The 21,236-nt window shown below is 45.2% G+C and overlaps 2 protein-coding genes across 3 annotated transcripts in view; both read left to right on the forward strand.

Moving 5' to 3' along the window:
* The window catches only part of cdh13 (cadherin 13, H-cadherin (heart)), a 456,795-nt gene that overhangs the window by 283,991 nt on the left and 151,568 nt on the right, over positions 1 to 21,236 (forward strand). For both annotated transcript variants that reach the window (XM_064335504.1, XM_064335505.1), the window contains exon 7: positions 3,269 to 3,447. In XM_064335504.1, the coding sequence (XP_064191574.1) occupies positions 3,269 to 3,447 (179 nt within the window). The remainder of the gene's footprint in view (positions 1 to 3,268; positions 3,448 to 21,236) is intronic.
* The window catches only part of zgc:173742 (DNA topoisomerase 1), a 566,006-nt gene that overhangs the window by 266,529 nt on the left and 278,241 nt on the right, over positions 1 to 21,236 (forward strand). The gene's annotated exons all lie outside the window — the stretch shown is intronic.

Below are 21,236 nucleotides of genomic sequence, written 5' to 3' on the forward strand. Positions count from 1 at the left end.
ATGAGCAGTTCCTTTCTTTCTCCATACTTTCCTCAGTCCATCACTTTGGTACAGGTTAATATGCATCTGAGCTGTCCATAAGACTTTATTCCAGAACTCTGCAGTTTTTATGTACTTTTTAGCTACCTCTAACCTAGCCGTTTCATTCTTGAGGCTTACCAGTGGTTTGCATCTTGCAGTGTGAACCCTCTGAGGTTATGCTGGTGTAGCCTGGTCATTGTGGTAGCCTTTGACACATCTTTGCCTACATCCTGGATCAGAGCCTTCCCTAGACGTTTGGGGGCCCCAGGCAAAAAATAATTTTGGGGCCCCTCCAAAACAATGGCACCTTCTGACTCTTCTGCTTGGAAACCAATGCTGCTGCTGGGGCCTTGGTGAAAAGGCGGGGCCCTGGGCGCAATGTCTGATCTGCATAGTGGGAGGAAGGGCTTGGTCCTGGAGCATATTCTTGATCTTTTCTTCAAAATTGGGAGTATTCTTTGGTCATCCACTCATGTGGTCTACCAGTTTTCTTGCTGTTGCTGAGCTCATCAGTGCATTCTTACTTCTTAGCAATGTACCAGACAGTTGAGTTGTTTTGGTTGTGTCTCTGATTGATTTATCTCATATGATGGCCTGCTTTATTGGCATTGGCACTTATTTGCTTCTCATGTTGAGAGAAATCCATAACAGCCTCCAAATGCAAATATCACACCTAGAATCAACTGTAGACCTTTTGGTAGCTTTCTTGTGCATGAACTAATTACATTGTTTCATTACAAATAAAAAAAAATGTGCTGGAGTACAGAGCTAAAACAACAAAAATGGCATCACTGTCCAAATACGTATGGACTGCAGCATATAGCTTTCTAATATAAGTAATAGGTCTGATGTACTTGTAAATGATACATAAAAATAAGGCCTTGACTTAGTGGTGGACTCCCACAGTTAACAGAAAAAGAGTGTTACTCCTGGCACTGTGGTGATTATCAGGATGTTGACACTTTCTCCTGGCCTAAAGATATTCACTATCACAGTTGAGATATAACGCTAACATTTTTGTTGTGTAAGAGGTCATAAATTGTGAGCAGTTTTAGCTCAGCAGCGACGAGGGCCGGGGCGGGAGGGGGGGGTGGCAGGGGATTGTTGTGGCGGTGGAGCTGTACAGTCCATCCATCTGCTACAAGGAAGTTATGAATAGACAGAGAGGAGACAGGACTGTTGTTAGCAGGGAGATGGACACTTGCTGGTCGAAGTCCAGCCATTTTTAGCCTCTCCTATTGAACGTCCAATGCTATTAACATCGATTTAGACTTGGCACCAATGAAACAGCCGAGTTTATAAGACAAGATAATTGTTTGTGAAGAATGCGGGTTGACGTAATTACTTCTTAATTAGCTAATGGTTATTCTTGTGTGTCTTTAATCCATGTCACAACCTAATTAAGTGCTTGATTTACAAAACATGTTTTTTGATATAAGCATTTCAATACAGCATTTTGAACATTTCAGTTGGTTTTCCCAGAATTCTGAGTGTGATTTGTAGGTGTGGCCTAAATACATGTGTCCAGAAAGGATGGGAAATGGAATGTCTGATTTGAGTGTAGCTCATCTTGGTTTGTACTTCAAACAAGTTCATTTCTATGCTGAGATCAAGTATAGAATTAATTATTTGAACAATTTAGTATGAGTCTGGAGATCTGAACCATTTCCTTTGTGGATTAGTGGGTCAGATTCTGCAGCCACTGGAGGATTTGTATTTTATTGAATCTTTTTTTTGTGAATTTTTCTTTATGTTTTTGTTCCCTGGCTTTTTCTGCACTCTTTCTTTGTTTTATCGTCCAGTTCTATTTTCGATCACTTTTATACAGAGCACCTTCAGCTACATTATGTCTGACATGAGCTGTATTATTTTTATTATTAAAAATCTATAAACATTGTGGCCTGGTGCACAGACAGAAGCTATTGGCTGTCACAGAGATCTGGAGCAGGTGCCAGGACAGGGGGACTGGAACCAGAGCTGACACTAACGCTAACACAGGAATCTGGGACGGGGGTCACCGCTAAGCCTAACAGTTCAATTCAATTCCATTTATTTTGTACTCCGCTTTTTACAGAGAACTTTCACAAAGATGCTGTACAGAGAAAGGGAAGGAAACTCGGGCAGAAACCAGGCCTGAAAGTGACAGGTGAGGTAAAAACTCCCCTGTGTGGAGAAAACTACTCAAACGGCGGCGAGAGAAAACTCCCCGAGGGGAAGAAATCTCGGGAGGGACCCGGCTACGGATGGGGAGCCCGTCCTCTGGTGGCTCGCCCGGCATAAAGTACGCGTATAATGGATGGTAGCGCATGCAATGAGCCATCCATCACAGCGCAATAATCAAGCGGGTTAAGCAGATTCCGTTCGGAGGTTCAAGGGGGATCCGGGATAGGGAACGGTGCTCAGGTTAACACGGAGGCCCTGGCACAGACGGGAATGCTAATGGGCGGATCTAGGACGGGAGCCATCGCTAAGGCTAACGGAACGATCCGGAGCGGGAGTCGGTGCTAAATGCTAACGGTGAAAACTGGCAGCCTCGCGCGCGCCGATCATCCGAACTGAGGCTTGCGCGTTGACGCGCGGGTCACGTCGCTTCGCTTGGCCCGAAGACGAATTAATTACACCGGCAGTGTGCTTTTTCAAGGGGCTCGGCTCCGCAGGACCTCCTGTCATCTCGTTGTTGACTCATTTGCATCTAATTAATGAGCGAGCTCAATTGTGCGGATGGCGCTGAGGCGAGGTTTTCGACAGCGCGCGGGAACGCGAGCGTCTGTCAGCTCTCCAAAGAACAAAGTGATTGTGTGTGTGTGTGTGTGCGTGAGTGTTTGCGCGTGTCTCTCTGTGTGTGTGTGTGTGTGTGTGAGAGAGAGAGAGAGGGAGAGAGAAAGGTGGAGAGAAAGAGTATTTGTGCGTATGTGTGTATGTGCGTATACTCTCGTGTGTATGTGTGTGTGTCTGTGTGTACGTGTGTGTGGGTGGGCCACCTTTTTTCTTCTTGTATGTGTGTGTGTGTGTATTGTTTTGCTTTTAAAAAAAGACACTAACCTTTGCAGTGTTATGAAAGCATTTTAATTGAATGTTGAAGGCAAATACCAAACAGATAGAAACAGTCAAACAGCAGAACTTTCCGGTAGGTTTGTAACACAAAGCAAAGGATCTTTATATCCTTGGGAATAACATTATCGGTCCCAATCTGCTTTTCCACTGGCCAGAGCATTTACGATCTCTCGCCGTGTGCATTTCCCGCCAGGAACCACGGTGATGACGATGACGGCGTCGGACGCGGACGACCCCAACACGGAGAACGCCGTCCTGCGCTACATCATCGTCAAGCAGTCGCCCGACAAGCCTTCGCCCAACATGTTCTACATCGACCCCGAGAAGGGCGACATCGTCACCGTGATCTCGCCCAAGCTGCTCGACAGAGAGGTGGGTGCGCGCTTTCTGACCGCCTCCGTCGATAGCGGCTCGCGGCTACGCAGCGGGATCCGCCCCCGCGGCGTCCCAGCCCGCTGAGAGCCGCCATGTGGCCCAGAACAAGCTGCATTCATACGGCCCTGCGGCGCGCTGCAAAACGCTCAGTGTAAAATCAACTCTGACAGTGTACTTTAACTCTAATAGGGTACATGCTGTCACTATTGGACCCATATACAGTATGTCATATAGTTAATAATTGATATTTTGCTGTATACTGCTGCTATCAGGGATGAGCAGAAATGTGCTGCGATCTACTAAATATTTCTCCAGAAAAAATGTATTTGTAATCAAAATGGAGGCATGGGGTTTTTTTTCGTGGGTGGCGACCATAAAAGATTTTTTTTTTAAACATTCAACCATTCAAATACGTTCTGTACAAATGTGTATTCAATACATGTAGTGATATACTAATTTAACCCTTCACCTGACTGTTGCCTATGGAAGGACCCCATGGCGGGATGGCTCCTGGTAGCGAAGGCTGGCCTGCTGAAAGAGGCTGTTGCAGAGCGGTACTCAAATACAGGGGAGGTTGCCTTCCGCCAGGGCGACGCCCACAGAAATGCCAATTAGCTGTTAGCTGCCGCAGGAGGAAGGGGGACCTGGTCGGGGCGCTGGAAGCAGGGTTTCCTGAGCCAAGCACTCGTTCGCTCGCGCCGGGCGGGCGAACGAGCCCCCGCTGGCCGACGGGCTACGCGTCGTCCGTGCCTCCGGACCGCGGCGGGACGGCGGGAAAGGGCCGCGGTGGTGTCACGCCCGTCTCTGCATGCCCGGCGCAGTCGTTACCGCCAGGGCCGGCCCCAGGAAGGCCCCCCCCCCGTACGCGCAAGAGTTCTCACGTCGCTCTCCTAACGAATAGGGGAAGCTGAGAGCCGGCAGCAAGCCCACCCCTGATTTCATCCATTAAGCGATTTTTAGCAGACGGCTGCTCTGGCTCGTCTCTGCTTGTCTTGTCTCTTCCACAGCTGAGCGTTTAGAGCTATCTACGCTTAGCGCGCTGTCAATGCTGATGAGTCCAGCGCGGTCTGTCGAAGCTTAACCTCTTTCTGAAGCTCACGTCCGATCAAATCTGTGAAACTGGATGAGACAAGGATGAGTTTTTCTTTTTTTAAAAAAAAAAAGAAGTCTTAGAAAGGAGTACACAGGCCCACATCAAACTGACAGTAAACAAATTAAATGACTGTTTCCATAACAACGAGTTGGTTGAGCGGAAACCATCTCGCCTTTAAACTCTGTGCTCTGAGAGACTACTGCAGCCGTCAGCAGACATCCTAAAACAAAATTTATCCTGAAGGCATTCAGGACTTAAACCGACTCTTCGGTCGATGACGTTTTGACCTGAACTGGCCTTCCAAAGTAAACCGACTGACTAGCAGGTGCTTGGATAAACGTGCTACTCATAACAAAGTAGGACTTGGGCGTTACTGCTTTGTAAATGGTTAATTCATACAAGAGATCAACTAACAGCTTGATGCACTTGGGGGGCTGTACATTCAGTCAAAACAAGAAAAAAAATCAGTCCATACCTGAACATAAGGGGTATTTGGCAAGCTTGGTTTAGGTAGAAAGACAGAAATCCATTCGTTATCTATTATCTATGCGTGCTTATTCCTGGTCAGGGTCACGGGGGGGAGCTGGAGCCTATCCCAGCATGCACTGGAGGAGAGGCAGGAATACACCCTGGACTGTCCATTGCAGGGCACTTACTCACTCACACACTCATACCTATGGGCAATTTGGACTCTCCAATTAACCTGCATGTCTTTGGGCAGTGGGCCGAGATTCGAACCAAGGAACCTCTTGCAGTGAGGCAATAGTGCTACACACTGCACAGTCTCTGAGTCAGACATTTGCAATGCAAATGGGTGAAGTACAATGGCAAAAGCTTTATAGAGACTACACCATGGCTCCAGATGCTCCTGAGTCAAATTCCAAGTGTTTTAGTGGCCTGTCTGTTCCACGTGCGGTGGTCCAGATCACGTTGCCTGGTGACAGGATGGATTCTAGCGCGGCTAATGTAAGTTGCTAGGTGACTGGCGTAGTATGGTATAGGTGGTACGGCAGAAGGTCGATGTGGCTGTCTCCCATTGGTCAGCCTTCGAAATGCCAGAGCAATCTGGATGACCGGGGGCATTTTAAATAGAAAAAAAAAAAAAAAAAAAACATGAGCCAACACACCGGCATTTTGCTTCTCCGTCTCCCTGTGCTAACAGGCAGAATTGTATCTGTCATTTTTTCAAAGCGAGGTTCACCTGGAGCAGGCCTGCTAAGCTTCTGCCCGTAGGCCCAGATTAGAGCCTGTCAAGTGTGAGGCGGAGGGTATGGAGGCATTCTGTGCTCACTCACACATTTCTTTCTCTCTCCCTCCCTCTTCCTGCATCCCTCCCTGACTCTCTCTCTTCATTTCTGCATCCCTCCCTGGCTCTATCTCTCTCTCTCTCTCTCCCTCCCACCTCTCTTTCTCTGGCTCTTCCCCCCCCCCCCCCTCCGAAGGGAAAGCAATTTTACCCAAATTGGAAAATCAGTTTTGTCACATTGAAATCAAAGTTGATCTTCCTTAAAGCGCTCACTCCCCGGGCATTGGGTTTCTGTGGAGATTTGCAAATTTATTCCTGCAGTGCTCAGCCCACCGACCGCTCACCCCCACGCGCACCCCCTCACACACACACACACACACACACACACACATGCACACACAGCCACTGCACTTTCCCTGCACTTTGCTCCGATCCAGCCCTTAACGTCTGGATCAATGACTCATAGCGCGGTTTCTGACAGCTAATACTGTGCGCTGATGAAAGTCATTTTCATACAGATGTGAAATATCTGTCCTATCATCGATCCGAAAAGAAAGGGGTGCTCGGGAGATTTATGTCAATCACGCCGAGCAAATACGGGCGCACACGCGCATATGCGCACACACGCACGCTAACGCTGACAAATGCACAACCACGCAAATTAAATTTATACTCATGCAGTTTTGATATGCAATATGGCCTTGATGATATTTCCTGAAAGCTCTTATAAGTTTCATCATACCAAAGGAAATTTCTGGCCCGGATGCACTTGGGCATCTGTTCTCATAGCAATCCCTTTTACGATCGTTTGATGATGGTTAATGTAGTCCCGTTGCTGCCCATGGGTCAACGCTGGCATTTTATTACACCATTACATCATTACATCACATACAGTTACAGAACAGCTTCCACAAACCACCCAGGGTATGTGTGCTTGTGTGCTAGTGTCTGTGCGTGTGTGTGTGTGTGTGTGTGTGTGTGCGTGTGCATGTGCGTGTGTTTGTACGTGTGTGTACGTGCGTGCGTGTGTTTGTATGTGTGTGAATGCATGTGCATGAGCATGTGTGTGTGTGTGTGTGTGTGTATGTGTGTTCTGATTTTATAGTGCAGCATCGTATTGGTCTCTGTTACAGTCTGAGTTTGTGTATTTCATCTCTGTGCACAGGCTAAGGGTTTGTCTCATTCTGTAATCTAATTTTAGTTTTTCAATACCAAAAGTAACACTTTATCACTTTTCTTACTGCACAAAATGTTATTACACTTTATAACGTTGTATGAATCTTTACCTGCTGTGAAACAGACTCAACTTAGAATTGTAAACATGCTTCATTCATAGGCGAGGTGCAATGCTTGGGCCTTCATCGTCTCTTCCTCAGATTTTCACGATAGCGAGCCAGCGCGCTCGCAGTTACTTCATCGCGCATTTAACAAATGAACTCCCTTATTTGGACACGTCTGAAAGCGGTGCTCAAATACGCGTGGAGGGCCCCGGAGAACAGGCTCGCTCGCTAACTGTGCCACGGGCAGCCGAACTGCGCCGCCCCTTCCATCGGGAATCTCGGGCGGCGACGGGTTTCTTTTTTTTGTTGCGACAAACAAAACGTCCCGCGTCGTTCTAGAACCTTCCGTGGAAATCGCGGCCTCGCGCGGAACGTTGCGCCGCGCCTTCAGTCGCTCGGAATCGGAAAGGCGCTGACGCCTTTTTGTGCGAAGAGGTGCGGGTTTTCGCGACGGGCCTGAAAGGTGCGTCTCGGTAACTGCGTGACCGTGGCGCGCTCCGGTCCCTGTGGTCGTCGTGAAGCGCGCAGCCTGCTCAACGGGGCTCCAGCGCTGGTGGGGTGTGTTTTATAGGTGTACGTGTGTGTTTGTTTGTGTGTAATGTTTGTGTGTTGGTTTGGGTGAAATGCTGTTAAAGTTTTTTGGGCTGCCAAGGCACACCCCTTTCAGTCTGCAGCAATGGATTATGGGTAATTGCTTAGCTCCCCATTGTTAGCGAGCACTATGCCCTAAGTTCACATGGTGTCCTCCCTGGCCAAAATGGATGCAGAGGATATACCAGACTGTGTCTCTGTGCTGTGTTTGTGTAGAAGTTATACCAGCCTGTGTCTCTGTGCTGTGTTTGTGTAGAGGTTATACCAGCCTGTGTCTCTGTGCTGTGTTTGTGTAGAGGTTATACCAGCCTGTGTCTCTGTGCTGTGTTTGTGTAGAGGTTGCACCAGCATGTGTCTCTGTACTGTGTTTCTGTAGTGGTTATACCAGCCTGTGTCTTTGTGCTGTGTTTCTGTAATGGTAATACCAGCCCTGTGTCTCTGTGCTGTGTTTGTGTAGAGGTTATACCAGCCTGTGTCTCTGTGCTGTGTTTGTGTAGAGGTTATACCAGCCTGTGTCTCTGTGCTGTGTTTGTGTAGAGGTTGCACCAGCATGTGTCTCTGTACTGTGTTTCTGTAGTGGTTATACCAGCCTGTGTCTTTGTGCTGTGTTTCTGTAATGGTAATACCAGCCCTGTGTCTCTGTGCTGTGTTGTTAGAGGTTATACCAGCCTGTGTCTCTGTGCTGTGTTTGTGTAGAGGTTATACCAGCCTGTGTCTCTGTGCTGTGTTTGTGTAGAGGTTGCACCAGCATGTGTCTCTGTACTGTGTTTCTGTAGTGGTTATACCAGCCTGTGTCTTTGTGCTGTGTTTCTGTAATGGTAATACCAGCCCTGTGTCTCTGTTCTATAGAACAGCCATCACAGAAGAGCTGTCACAGTCTCCGCAGCAGCATTATGTAAAATGTCATAAAGAACATTGGCATCATGAAAACAAGCCATTCAGCCCATCTTTTCTTTCAATTTTCCATATCTATAATCATAATAATGATGAACTGCTCCCACATTAACCCTGCAACTACCTGTCAATGGTCCCCGCTTTCAAAATAAAAAATTGATATTCTCTTGCTGCAATGAAAGGTAATGTCACAGTCTCAACTTCTCCCGGATAAGTGTACTTAAAGATGGCTGTTCTCAGTGTCATGAGGATGTGAATACACATTACAATCTATATGTATGGAGCTTAAATATAACCACTTCTTTGACAGTCCCTGCTAGATGCAGTGTAAATTGGTGCCTAGTACCTTCGCACCTCTAACGTGAGAGACAAAGATGGTGCAGAGATAATCATACAAATTAACCACAATAAACGTTGTCCTGTCGTACGTGTTTCGAAATGTCAGGTTTGTCAGGTTGACGCAAGCCGCTGCAAAGTTGTAATTGTGGTCCTGACTTTTCTGTTGACTCCATCTCAGTGCATCAGCCACATATTTACGCTTGTGTGTGTGTGTTTGTATGTGCACATGTGTCTGTGTAGTGAGAGAGAAGGGTGTATCTCCTATCTGGACAGACAGCTAATGGCTGTACCTCAGTGGGCATGTGGTCCCCCTCTTGCAATCACGAGCCTGTCACTGGGAATGCTGGGAGATCGATGGCCGTCGGCACTCCCCCTCCCCAATCTCCACGCGGGGAACTGGAGGTGTCAGAGCCCCAGCGTGTCTGCCGAGGGTCCTGGGGCCTGCCCTTCCTCTGTCCCTCCTCTGCCTCCCCAGGCCCAGAGACTGGAGCATAACTCTCTGCCTGCACCTACCAGAACATGACCCACAATTTGGCTGATGCTCTTATCCAGAGCGACTTACACAACTTTTTGCAAAGCATTTACATTGCATCCATTTATATAGCTGGATATATACTGAGGAGAAGGAGCGACAGCCTCACTCGCAGCTAGATACGTTTTTGCCTGTCACAGCCTGAGGGACAGTGGGTGAGCATCCGGCAAACATATGTATGTGTGTATGTATATATACATATGTGTTTGTATGTATATGTGTGCGTATGTATATGTGTGTGTGTATGTGTGTGTGTGTATGTATGTATGTACATATATGTGTATATATATATGTATATATATATATATATATATATATATATATGTATGCGTGTGTATGTGTACATGTATATAATATAATTAATTCAATTCAGTTAACTTAATAGATAAGTATTATGTTCCTATCATTTGTGCTGTTATCGTTGTTGCTGCTTGTCTTCTTTTTTCCTTTTGATTATATATTCTTACTGTAGTTGATTGCTGTTGTCACTACGCTTTGGCAATATGTATTTTTAAATATGTCATGCCAATAAAGCATTTGAATTACTGAAGCAATACGGGTTAAGTACCTTGCTCAAAGGTACGACAACAGTGTCCTACCTGGGAATCGAACTACACTACACTGCCACACCGCAAGTTAACTCAAGAGTTAGTAGCTGCCAGTTCAGGCTCTGCTTTGCAGCCTCTGAAAAAAATAAAATCCCGACACAAAGAGGGCAATATGGGAGATACAAGAGGAAAGCACATCACAGAGAAACCCAACAACACCGTCCTCCTCCCTCTCCACACACACACACACACTCCCTCTCCTCTTTTAACTTAATGGTCTGCCATAATGGTAATAACCATAATTATTGGAAGGTAGGCATCCGCACTCACTCCCAGTCACTTTTAGCATGTTGCTGGTAGATACAAGTGCCTGGAAGGGAGTCAAGTTAGAGTGGACTTAATTTTTTTTCTGGATTTAATAGCAATAATTATGTACATTATCCTAATCAGGTGGGAAAATATGATAAAAAAAACATTACCAAGGAATAGACTTGGAAGATTGCAAATATTGCTTATTGTATTTGTATGATGCATCCTGTGATCATAGGCTTAGTTCTAATCTTATGAAGTGCTTTATAGTGGAGAGGTGTAGATGCTGAAGAAGGTGGGGGGGGGGGGGGTGTTACATGCCCAGGAGTCATTTATACAACAGGCGTGTGTTCAACAAGGCAAGCCTAAACGGAAAATTAAGTTCCCCTGCGACCATTAATGTCAGACTATTTCCGACTGAAGGTTTTGTTTCTGACATTGATCTAATTAAGATGGACGTGACAACGAGAAGGACAAGGGCAGTGTTTTTAAAAGTTAGGGACACATATCACATTTAGGATGAATTATAACAGTCAAGCGGTTGACTTAATTAAGATGAATTTGACAGTAAAAGGGCAACGGCAATGTTTTTAAAAAGTTTGGTAGAAATATTACGCATAAAATGAGTTATGAATGCCGAAAGACTGGCACCTCACTCATTCTCTTGATGTCTTCCGTTCTTTGGCATAATTTTTGTTCATTGTAGCATCACCTTTTCAGAACGTTAGCTAACGTTAGTGAGCATTCCTGGCAAGCAGGGAAGAGACTGAAGAATGCTGGGAATGTTAATAGTTAACACAGGCTAACATTAGCTTTGCTGAACACACTTCAAGGCACTGTGATTCAGGGCCCCTTACATAAGTACTGTGATTCAGGGCCCCTTACATAAGTACTGTGATTCAGGGCCCCTTACATAAGTACTGTGATTCAGGGCCCCTTACATAAGTACTGTGATTCAGGGCCCCTGACATAAGTACTGTGATTCAGGGCCCCTTACATAAGTACTGTGATTCAGGGCCCCTCACATAAGTACTGTGATTCAGGGCCCCTTACATAAGTACTGTGATTCAGGGCCCCTTACATAAGTACTGTGATTCAGGGCCCCTTACATAAGTACTGTGATACAGGACCTCTTACATAAGTACTGTGATTCAGGGCCCCTCACATAAGTACTGTGATTCAGGGCCCCTTACATAAGTACTGTGATTCAGGGCCCCTTACATAAGTACTGTGATTCAGGGCCCCTTACATAAGTACTGTGATACAGGACCTCTTACATAAGTACTGTGATTCAGGGCCCCTCACATAAGTACTGTGATACAGGACCTCTTACATAAGTACTGTGATTCAGGGCCCCTTACATAAGTACTGTGATTCAGGGCCCCTTACATAAGTACTGTGATTCAGGGCCTCTTACATAAGTACTGTGATAGAGGACCTCTTATATAAGTACTGTGATTCAGGGCCCCTTACAAAAGTACTGTGATACATGACCCCTTCATAATATGTGTTCATGGCCCCTTTAGTAAGTAGCTGATACAGTGACCCTGAGCATAAGTATTGGGTGATACAGGGCCCCTCACATAAGTACTGTGATTCAGGGCCCCTCACATAAGTACTGTGATACAGGACCTCTTACATAAGTACTGTGATACAGGACCTCTTACATAAGTACTGTGATACAGGACCTCTTACATAAGTACTGTGATACAGGACCTCTTACATAAGTACTGTGATACAGGGCCCCTCACATAAGTACTGTGATAGAGGACCTCTTATATAAGTACTGTGATACAGGGCCCCTTACATAAGTACTGTGATTCAGGGCCCCTTACATAAGTACTGTGATACAGGACCCCTTACATAAGTACTCTGTGGTGTATATGTGTGCAACAGGTTGCTAGTAGAGGCAGTGGCAGGTCTCGGTGGGCTGACTAGGATTGGCCCTTTCTCATCATCATGGATTCCTGCTCTTACGTTATTGCATTTTTGTTTTGACTGTTTTTGCCTGTTTTTTGACTGCCTCAGTGAAGGAAAGAAGTTAGCACATCGGCCTGCCGCAGAATGTGATGCTGTAGGTGTATAGGTGGTGTATAGGACCAAGGGAAAATGCTCAGTGACTACTCTTTGCGTGGGACTCTAGTCTTTAGATTAGTGAATGAGTTATTTGACTCTGGTGATTCTGTTCAGATAACGAAACTGTTGGTTTGCCACCTCCAACAAACACCCCTGTGTCACAGCTGTATGGCATCACTTAACACTGTAATGCACTTAACATTTAATGCAGCTGTATGGTAACAGAGTTATCCTGGCCGAGGCTAAGACTGTGGAGTGGTACAGCCATGCTGATTTTGAAAAGGAGCGTTTTTCTCTGTTTTCCTTGCTTTCACCCTTCCACCTTGTCTTTCTCTTTCTCTCTTTTTCTCTCTCTCTCTCCCAATCTCTCACCCTCTCCCTCTTTCCATCCCTCTCCCTCTCATCCTCTTTCACCCAGTGCTTCAACACAGACATCCAATTACTCTCTTTTCATTCAAAGCAGTGTTTACCAGCAGCCTCTTCAAATTACCGCTTGTTCAAATTACCAGCCCATCTCCGTCTCTCTCTCACACTCTCTCAACCTTTCTCTCTCTGCTCATTCCTCTCTCCCTCCCTCTTCTGCTGTCTCCCTCTAACTGTTTATCCCTTTCTCTCACACACATCCTCTGTCATCTGCTCCTTCAATTCAACTGGATTTAAATTTTAATTCTTTATTGCCATTAAATCTTTCGTGATGCATTATCGACAGAGCTTGCATGTTTGTTACAACAGTTATATTGTGATGACAAATAAAATAACAATTATAAAATGTATAATTATTAAAGACTTTCTCCCCCAACCTCGACTTACCACCCCAACGCTCTCGCTGTATTTCCCTCTCTTTCTCTCCCATTGTCATTGTCATGTGGTCTCTCTCTCTCTCTCTCACTCTCTCTCTCTCTCTTTTTCCTATCGTCATCATCATGTGGTCTCTCTCTCTTTCTCTCTCCCATTGTCATTGTCATGTGGTCTCTCTCTCTCTCTCTCTCTCTCTCTCTCTCTCCCATTGTCATCGTCATGTGGTCTCTCTCGATCTCTCTCTCTTCCATTGTCATTGTCATGTGGTCTCTCGCTCTCTCTCTCTCTCTCCCTCTCAATCTCTCTCTCTCCCATTGTCATCATCATGTGGTCTCCCTCTCTCTCTCTCTCCCATTGTCATCGTCATGTGGTTCTCTCTCTCGCACTTGCTCACGCAGTGTTGTTGTCGGACATGCTTCCCGGGCAGTCGCCGAACGCCTGCCTGCAGACATAATTGAATGTCAGCGGTCACATAAAGGCTATCCCCCGTCTTCAATTAGCAGCTCATTCCCAGCTCGGAGACAACGTGGGCAGAAAGAAGGGTGTTTACTCACACATTTAGGGAACAGGCATTGTGCTATGTCATCTAAATGCAAATAATGAAGTGGGAAGGGTCAGGCGTGGAGAGTCCGGGAGGGCCGATTTTCAACATATTTATTGATTAAATTACCCTTTTCCGCGAGTTTGAGGTGCGGTTAGTGCGTAGCACCAGTCCTTTCTCATACGTTCCTGTCATTATGGGCCTCTCTCTCTCTCCCCCTCTCGCTCTCTCTCTGCCATTTGAGGAGTTTTCAAGCGACAAGAGAGCAGGGAGCTCCCTCTGTGGCAAGCTCACTCTCTTTCCTTCCTATCCCTCTCCCTTTCTTCTCTCTTTCAGTCTCTCTGTCTTTTTAATCTTTCTCTCTTTTTCACATGATTCTTTCTTGGTTACCTGCCTCAGGTTTCCTTCATCCCTACACAGTAGGCAATTCATGATAGGGTCTTGGGATAGCACTCCACAGCCAAATTACAGACTTCAGACCTGAGACACATGCCAGTGCAATATAACACATGATGCAAGGTACTACTACAGACTCACACACAAAAGCCGAACATGCAAACATGCATGTTACACACAACACAACACATCACACCAAACACACTACACATCAGGCCACTGCACAACACATGCACACACACATACACGCACTCACGCACACAGACACACTAACACACACAGTGTATGTATCTTTGTGATGATGATCACGGCTCAGAAGTGGATGATGAAACTGCATGTAAATGAAGTTAATGGCAAACCCGTTTCTTGTGGTGCGTTCGGTGCTCTCGTTCGCACTTCTGTTTCTCCACCACAAAGGGCAGCAGGATGAATTTGCATTTTCATGAATGAAAATTTGTTTCACCTTGTACTTTCTGTCAGGTTAATAGGGTCCCTGTTATTAAATTAAGCTGTAATTAAATGCAAACTTTGACCCAGTGCTAATCATCTACTAGCCTGGTAAATTGTTATATTGTTTTGTGAGATATAGCAGCTGGTAGAGTTTTTAGGATTTTGGTTTTGTAAGGGACTTTATTACAAGTGTCACAGTATGTGTTGTTTTTGTAAAAAAATCAGCATTTATGCTCCTTCAATTGGCCTGATTGTGGACACCTTCAGAAGATTTAACTAAATTTCTGATAATGAGACAGCCAATAAGAATGTGTGTGTGTATGTGTGTGTTTGTGCATGTGTGTTTAGGTTTGTGTTTGTATGTGTGTGCATGCTTGTGCATACATGTGTGAATGCGTGTATGTGTGTGTACATGTGCGTGTGTGTGTGTGTGTGTGTGTGTGTGCGTGCCTGTGCAGGTGTGATAAATTGACAGGTTTTAAGTTGATCTTTGATACTGAACCTGTGTAAAGGGTGTAAAGGCCCCTCTCACAGTCAGCTGATAAATAGCGATGATTAATGAACAGGACAAGTAAAAAATCACTTTGTGATTTAGACTGGCAAACCATTACATCACTGTCAAATAGTATCAGGGAAAAAAGTGGGACATCCTACAGTTGATGAGTATAAGCACAAACACATAGAAACACGTGCACAGGCTCATACACATACACTTTTCTATGCTCCCACACTCACGCACATGCCCCCCAACACGTATCCTCACCTGCACCCATTTGCACACACACACACACACACACACACACACACGCACTCATGCACATATTTAGATTTGTTGGCTTAGTGGCTGGATCGTATTTCTGATTGGTTCCCTGGAGTTGACCACAAGGTCAGCACTAGAGTGATCAATCATCTGGAGTCGCCCAGAATTCCGAAGCGTTCTTTCCTAATCCATACCCTCAGCTAATCTTCCACTCGTGACATCATCATTAATTATGTTTTCATTGAGGTGGCCAAAGAATCAATTCTTTTTAATTGTGCTTAAATAGCTTGCTTGAGGAATTTGGACACTCAGTGGATGAATCCACAAAAGGAATTAACTCCCTTTGTGGCTCTCTGCTCGCAGTGACTCAGTGCACTTCGCCAGACCTTATGCACAAAATGTTTTGACCAGGTAGGAGAGTAAATTAGGTTCAGTAAAGCATCCTTCAAATTATTATTTACTCTCAATTATTCCACAAATGATTCACAAAAACTTTTTTTTTTTTGCTAATTTCTATACTATTAACTAAAATAAGAAATTATTTGCAAGAGAAAGGGTTCCCATACTATCGATGTTCTGTGTATTCCTTGACAATATATATTGTTTGTGTTTTGTACTCAATAATGCTTATTACAGTAATACAGTAATTATTTTACAGTAATAATAATAATAATAATAATAATAATAATAATAATAATAATAATATGGGTATCAGGCATGTTTTTTGTGTTGTTGTGATGTCATCATCAGGTCACTCGGTGACATGCTCACCTGAATTGTTTCGTTGAAACTTGTTGAAACTTGTCTCTTCACAAATTATACCCAGTGTAATGTAAGCTGGTTTGGTGGTGTAATTAGCTGCTTTGCATAATTATTTTAATGAATGTGTTCCATATTTCCACTTTTCATTAGCAAAAAATTTCAGGCAATTTGTGGTTGTAGTTTGATCTTAAAACATTTAATTAGTGTGTTATTTCTGTGTATAAAAACATGCAGATAAGTTTAAATTCGATGGCAAGATGGCCAATTGCACAATCAGTTAACAACTACATTTGAATGTGATCTACCGAGTATAGAACTGTAAAAATAAGGGCTCAATCACTGTTATGCCCCACAGTGCCCCTAACTCTGTATACCGATCTTAATCAATTTGGCTGGAATGTGTAAGTGGGGGCCAGTTCTCCCTCCGCTGAGTCTCCCTCTTCTTCCCTCTCTCCCTTCCTCCCTCTCTTCCTTCCTCCATTTCAGCTCTGCCCACTCACATTAGCAAGGAAATGAGATTCCATTAATTAATTAGATCTCTCAGTGCTAAAGATGAGGGTTGCGTCCCACCGAAGGTTAGAAGTGTCAATCACACTTTCTTCTTGGCTGAGGTTTCCGAGAGATAAATGACTCCCCCGAGGAATCATGGGTAGGAGAAGCGGCCCAGGTTGTTACCCCTTTTTTTTATTAATCGAGTGACACAAATTTGTCTGGTCAGTGACGGCGTATGGAGAGAGAGAGAGAGAGAGAGAGAGAGAGAGGAAGGATCGATATTGTCCCCTTAAAGGGCTCTTTAAAGTCAGGAGGGGGGTGAGGCACAGATGGAGGGCTCGTTGAATTAATCACGCCCAGTGCCACTGGGGCCAGTTCAAGGGCCTTAACCTTTCACTTCCTGCCAAGTTCAGTCCCATTCCTCTCCTATCCCCTGGATGACAGGTAGCAGCGGAGAAGCTTCCTGCTTAATTCTGTCCTCTTCCCCTTTCTACCTTGGACCGCAGACATCACGGTAAAACCTATTTAAATCTGTCCTGTACTTTCGCAATGAATAACTGACAGGATCAGGAGTAGAGGCAGAGGACTGAATGAGTTCACCTGACTCTATATATAGGCACCACATATATTTTATTAATTATTTAAATTTACTGTACGAGGGATGCAAGAATATGTGAAGCGTTTATGAATGTATTATCATATCCAGGCCTGTGTGAATTTCTCTGATAGTGCTTTATTGTAGGTCTAATAAAATTGCCATTAAACATTTGTGACACCACCTTTAGAAAATGAAAGAGCTTCACCGTTCACACAATCACAAAATACATTGGCAACAACAAACAGAGCAACACCAATGGTGATTGATGCATACTTTCTGGAATTACTAGAAATTAGCCAGGCTGTTTCAATTGTTGTTGCCATTGTTCTATTGGATGTTACCAATGTATTCTGTGATTTTTGTAGATCTTCTTTGTCTGTTTTATTCCCATTTCTACCCTGCTGGGCACCAATGTGAATCTCTCTGACTGTACTGGACTGTAGACCTGTGTGAATCCTGGCTTCTTAAAAAGGAAACATTTATTTTAATGTCAAGAAACTGGAAGCAATATAAGAGTGACCGGTCCCTACAGTGGTGTAATATAATCTGTAATTGTCTCCCTTTATAAGGGATAGGCGAGTAACCACCTGTCACAGCATCACACATTAAACACATATCCAATGGCTTCATGTCCTTTCGTTCTGCAGGTACTGTTCTGGCCATAAAGAAAAAAATTAAAAAATATATCCCTCTGTCTAATATGTCTGTGTGTGTGTGTGTGTGAGTGTGTATAACTAGACTGTGGAGGCTATGCTTGAATAGAGAAACAAAAAAGTGTTCGATCTCTGCCAAATTCCCTGTTACCTCTCAGGAGAGTTGGGGAAGATTCTTTGTCTTAAGATTTCTGCTGTAATAGTTATATTGTGAGGGTGGGGGGGTGGGGTTTGTACACTGCTGAATATGGGGGTGGGAGGGGAGGGCAGGGTAAGGTCAGGCAGGGTACTAGAGTCATGGATTGGATTCTAGTTGAATTTGGATAGCTCACGGCCCCAGGTTGACATCCTGCAGTATGTGTGTAAACAGGCCGTAACTTAAGAACGTTGTGACTCCACTACCAAAGACTGTATGCTGTCAATCAGAGAAACTCCACCCCCTTTAGGTACGTGTTTTATATTTTTGTGACTTCGCCCCCCCACATGTTTTGTAGTCCACTGTGACCCCACCCCTGACCCCTGTGCTCCTCTTTCGGGAATCAGATGTGTTGTGCAATTTTACATTTATACGTGCCTAAACAGCTTTTATTGTTACATTTCTATACTGGTCTTCTTCAGCCTTACCTTTTTATGTATTTTAGGCCTACGTTATATTTCGGCATACAATATTGTATTCTTTAGTATTTTTTACTCAGCTGATTTAGATCAGGTAGCTTGGTTAAGGGCGCAATAGGGGATCTCCACCTGGGAATCTAACCTTCGGTCCCCGGCTTCTTAAACACTGTACTACAGCAGCACTCTGGGCTGTGACAGCTCAGCTACTCGGAGTAACACCCTGCTTTTAAAGCTGTTTAAAGTGGCTCTTCGGGCCTCCTCAGAGGCTGCAACCGTCTTTTGAGTTTACTTTGCCTTTTACTGAGCAGGTGGCTGCCATTTTCTGTCATTTTCAGTCCTGAGAGGCTCCGGCACTTGGCGGATTTTTTTTTCCTCTCCTCGCGCCTCCCTCTTTCAGCCGAACCCTCTCCGCTTTTCTGGGGTAGGCCGCCACCGTCGCCCCTCCTAATCCCAGCCACGATCGAGCTGGGGTCCCCCGGCTCTTGTCGAAGCGCGGTCGGGGGTGGGGTAGGGTGGTGCCGACACACTGAGGCGGGGGGGGGGGGTGGGAGGGTTGGGGTGGGGGGAGGGTGTGCTGGAGTGTGGGGGAGCCGATATCCGGGAAAGGACCGCATGAATAAATTCCTTCAGGGGCCTAACGAGCCAAAAGAAAAGACATTCCCCTCCTCCTCCCCCCTCCCTGCTCCCCCCCTCCCCACTCCCCTCCTCCCTGCTCCCCTCTCCCCTTCTCCCCGCTCCTCGCGCGCGGGACCCGGAGGAGGCCGGCCGCACGGAAAAGAAAGACGGGGGTAAGCCGCTCGGGTTTGAAAGCGAGCCGCTTTTTCTCCGTCGCCGGCGGCCTTCGCCCGCGGACGTGCCTGGGATTAGCGGCGGGCCGTTCGTTACGTGCCGGGACGCGGGGGTAATGGGAGCCGGTGGGCACGGCGGGGTTAGCCCGCTACGCTAATCAGGTCCTCCCCCGCTCACCCTGTCCAGCGCTCAGCACCACCTGCGGGCTTTGAGCGCACCGCGGCGTCGCAGAAACGGCGTGTGCTGCAATTACATTGAAATGAAATACGGTATCAAACCGCAATATACAGCGCAGCAAAATACGGGAAGAAATACTATTTATTGCTGCTTCCAGGTCCCGCAGTACATATAAAATAAATTGCTGTTAAATCATTTCTGTAAGGCTGTGCCTGGATGTGTATGTAATGTACACGTGTGTGTGTGTGTGTGTGTGTGTGTGTGCGCGTGTGTGTGTGTTCGTGCACATGTATGTGTGTGTGTGTGTGTGTGTGTGTGTGCGTGTTCGTGCACATGTATGTGTGTGCGCAAGTGAGCGAGTGTGTGTTTGCGTTTGTGTGTGTTGCAGGCTCCACCGAATCCATCGAAGAGTTTAGTCAGTAAATCCTCTCCAAGCTCATTATTGAATTAAAATGTTATAAATGCCTGCTATATTTACGGGCACTAAGGTGTGGAACAGAGGAATGCCCATGGAGACGTGAACACTCGCATAGCAGCTGCCAATATTGGTCCTGGAAGTTAATATGGGGAAATTAGTTTTCTACTCTCTGCATCTGTAGTTGAGTACAAAGCTCTCTTGATGAAATGTCAATAGAATTAGTGTTTGTGATAAAGTGGGCCTTTTAAATCTCTCCCAGATCTCTGATCTCCCCGTTGCTCTCTTAATCGTTCTCTCTCTATGCAAAGGAGCCAAGTGCAGGCAAATGTCCCGATGAGCAGAAAATACATACCAAAATATTTGATAGATATATCTGTAATTTTGCAATAAGCTTCATTACATACTATAAAAACTGAACTCAAACGTCACCAGAATTGTATTTATAGCTAGACCCTTGTGGCGAATATACAGTTTGTACAATGAAGAAGAAGAAGAAGAACAGAGAAGAAGAATATATACAATAAAATAGAAAATGAGAAGAGGACCCTCCTTATGTGTTTTTGCTTTATTCAGACAGGCAGAAAGCAGGGAATAACAGATATAGAAGGGATCACAACGGAGAAAGTACCGTGGCAGGGATTGAAACCCCATCTGCACGGGGGAATTGCTCACAGCTCGGGAGATGTTTGCCCGGTGGACTGCGCCACACATCTCTCCTGTATAACATACAGCGCTGCTTCATCCAGGATCTTCAGCGCTTGACTGGAACAAAGCAGTGTCGATATAACAAAAAAAAAGAGAAATAAAGACTAAGCTTGTCCTGAGCAGTGGACTGGTGAGGGAATATCTGTTCCGTCGCGGAGAGCCTTCGAGGAGGAGGAGCGCCGAAGATTGCGGGATGACCTTGAAAGACAGAAGGTCGCTGAGGTATTTTGAACCCGCGCAAGAGATCAGCCATCTTGGCACGCATTTCGCTGCATGGATGCAAATGAAACGGGGGAATAGAATGTAAATTTACTCAGGCCGGTGCCCCGACACGCATGCCACACTGGCGATAATATCTGTGACGTGAGCATAAAACCTACTACAGTGTGTGATGTGCGAAGCAAAACTGAAGGACCATCCTAAATATAACAAAAATGTGTTTTTATATGAAGCAACATTTTGGCTATTTGATTGTTTACGCATTGCTTGCTTTGATGGTTTTAAATAACACTCCTTTTCTCTCATCCTGCTAACCAAAAATAATTTCCATGACTCATTTTGTTGTTGCTGTTTCTTATAAAGAAAAGATTTCTTTAAGGACAATACAGTATACTTAGCACAGTTATATTAACACTCACGGTTTGTATCTGTCCAATAATAACAATGTATGCTCTATTAAAATCATAGTTGATTTTACAGAACATAATACTATTTGTGTAGTAAA

This window comes from Anguilla rostrata, chromosome 5 (assembly GCF_018555375.3).
Source record: "Anguilla rostrata isolate EN2019 chromosome 5, ASM1855537v3, whole genome shotgun sequence".
Classification (NCBI taxonomy): Eukaryota; Metazoa; Chordata; class Actinopteri; order Anguilliformes; family Anguillidae; genus Anguilla; species Anguilla rostrata.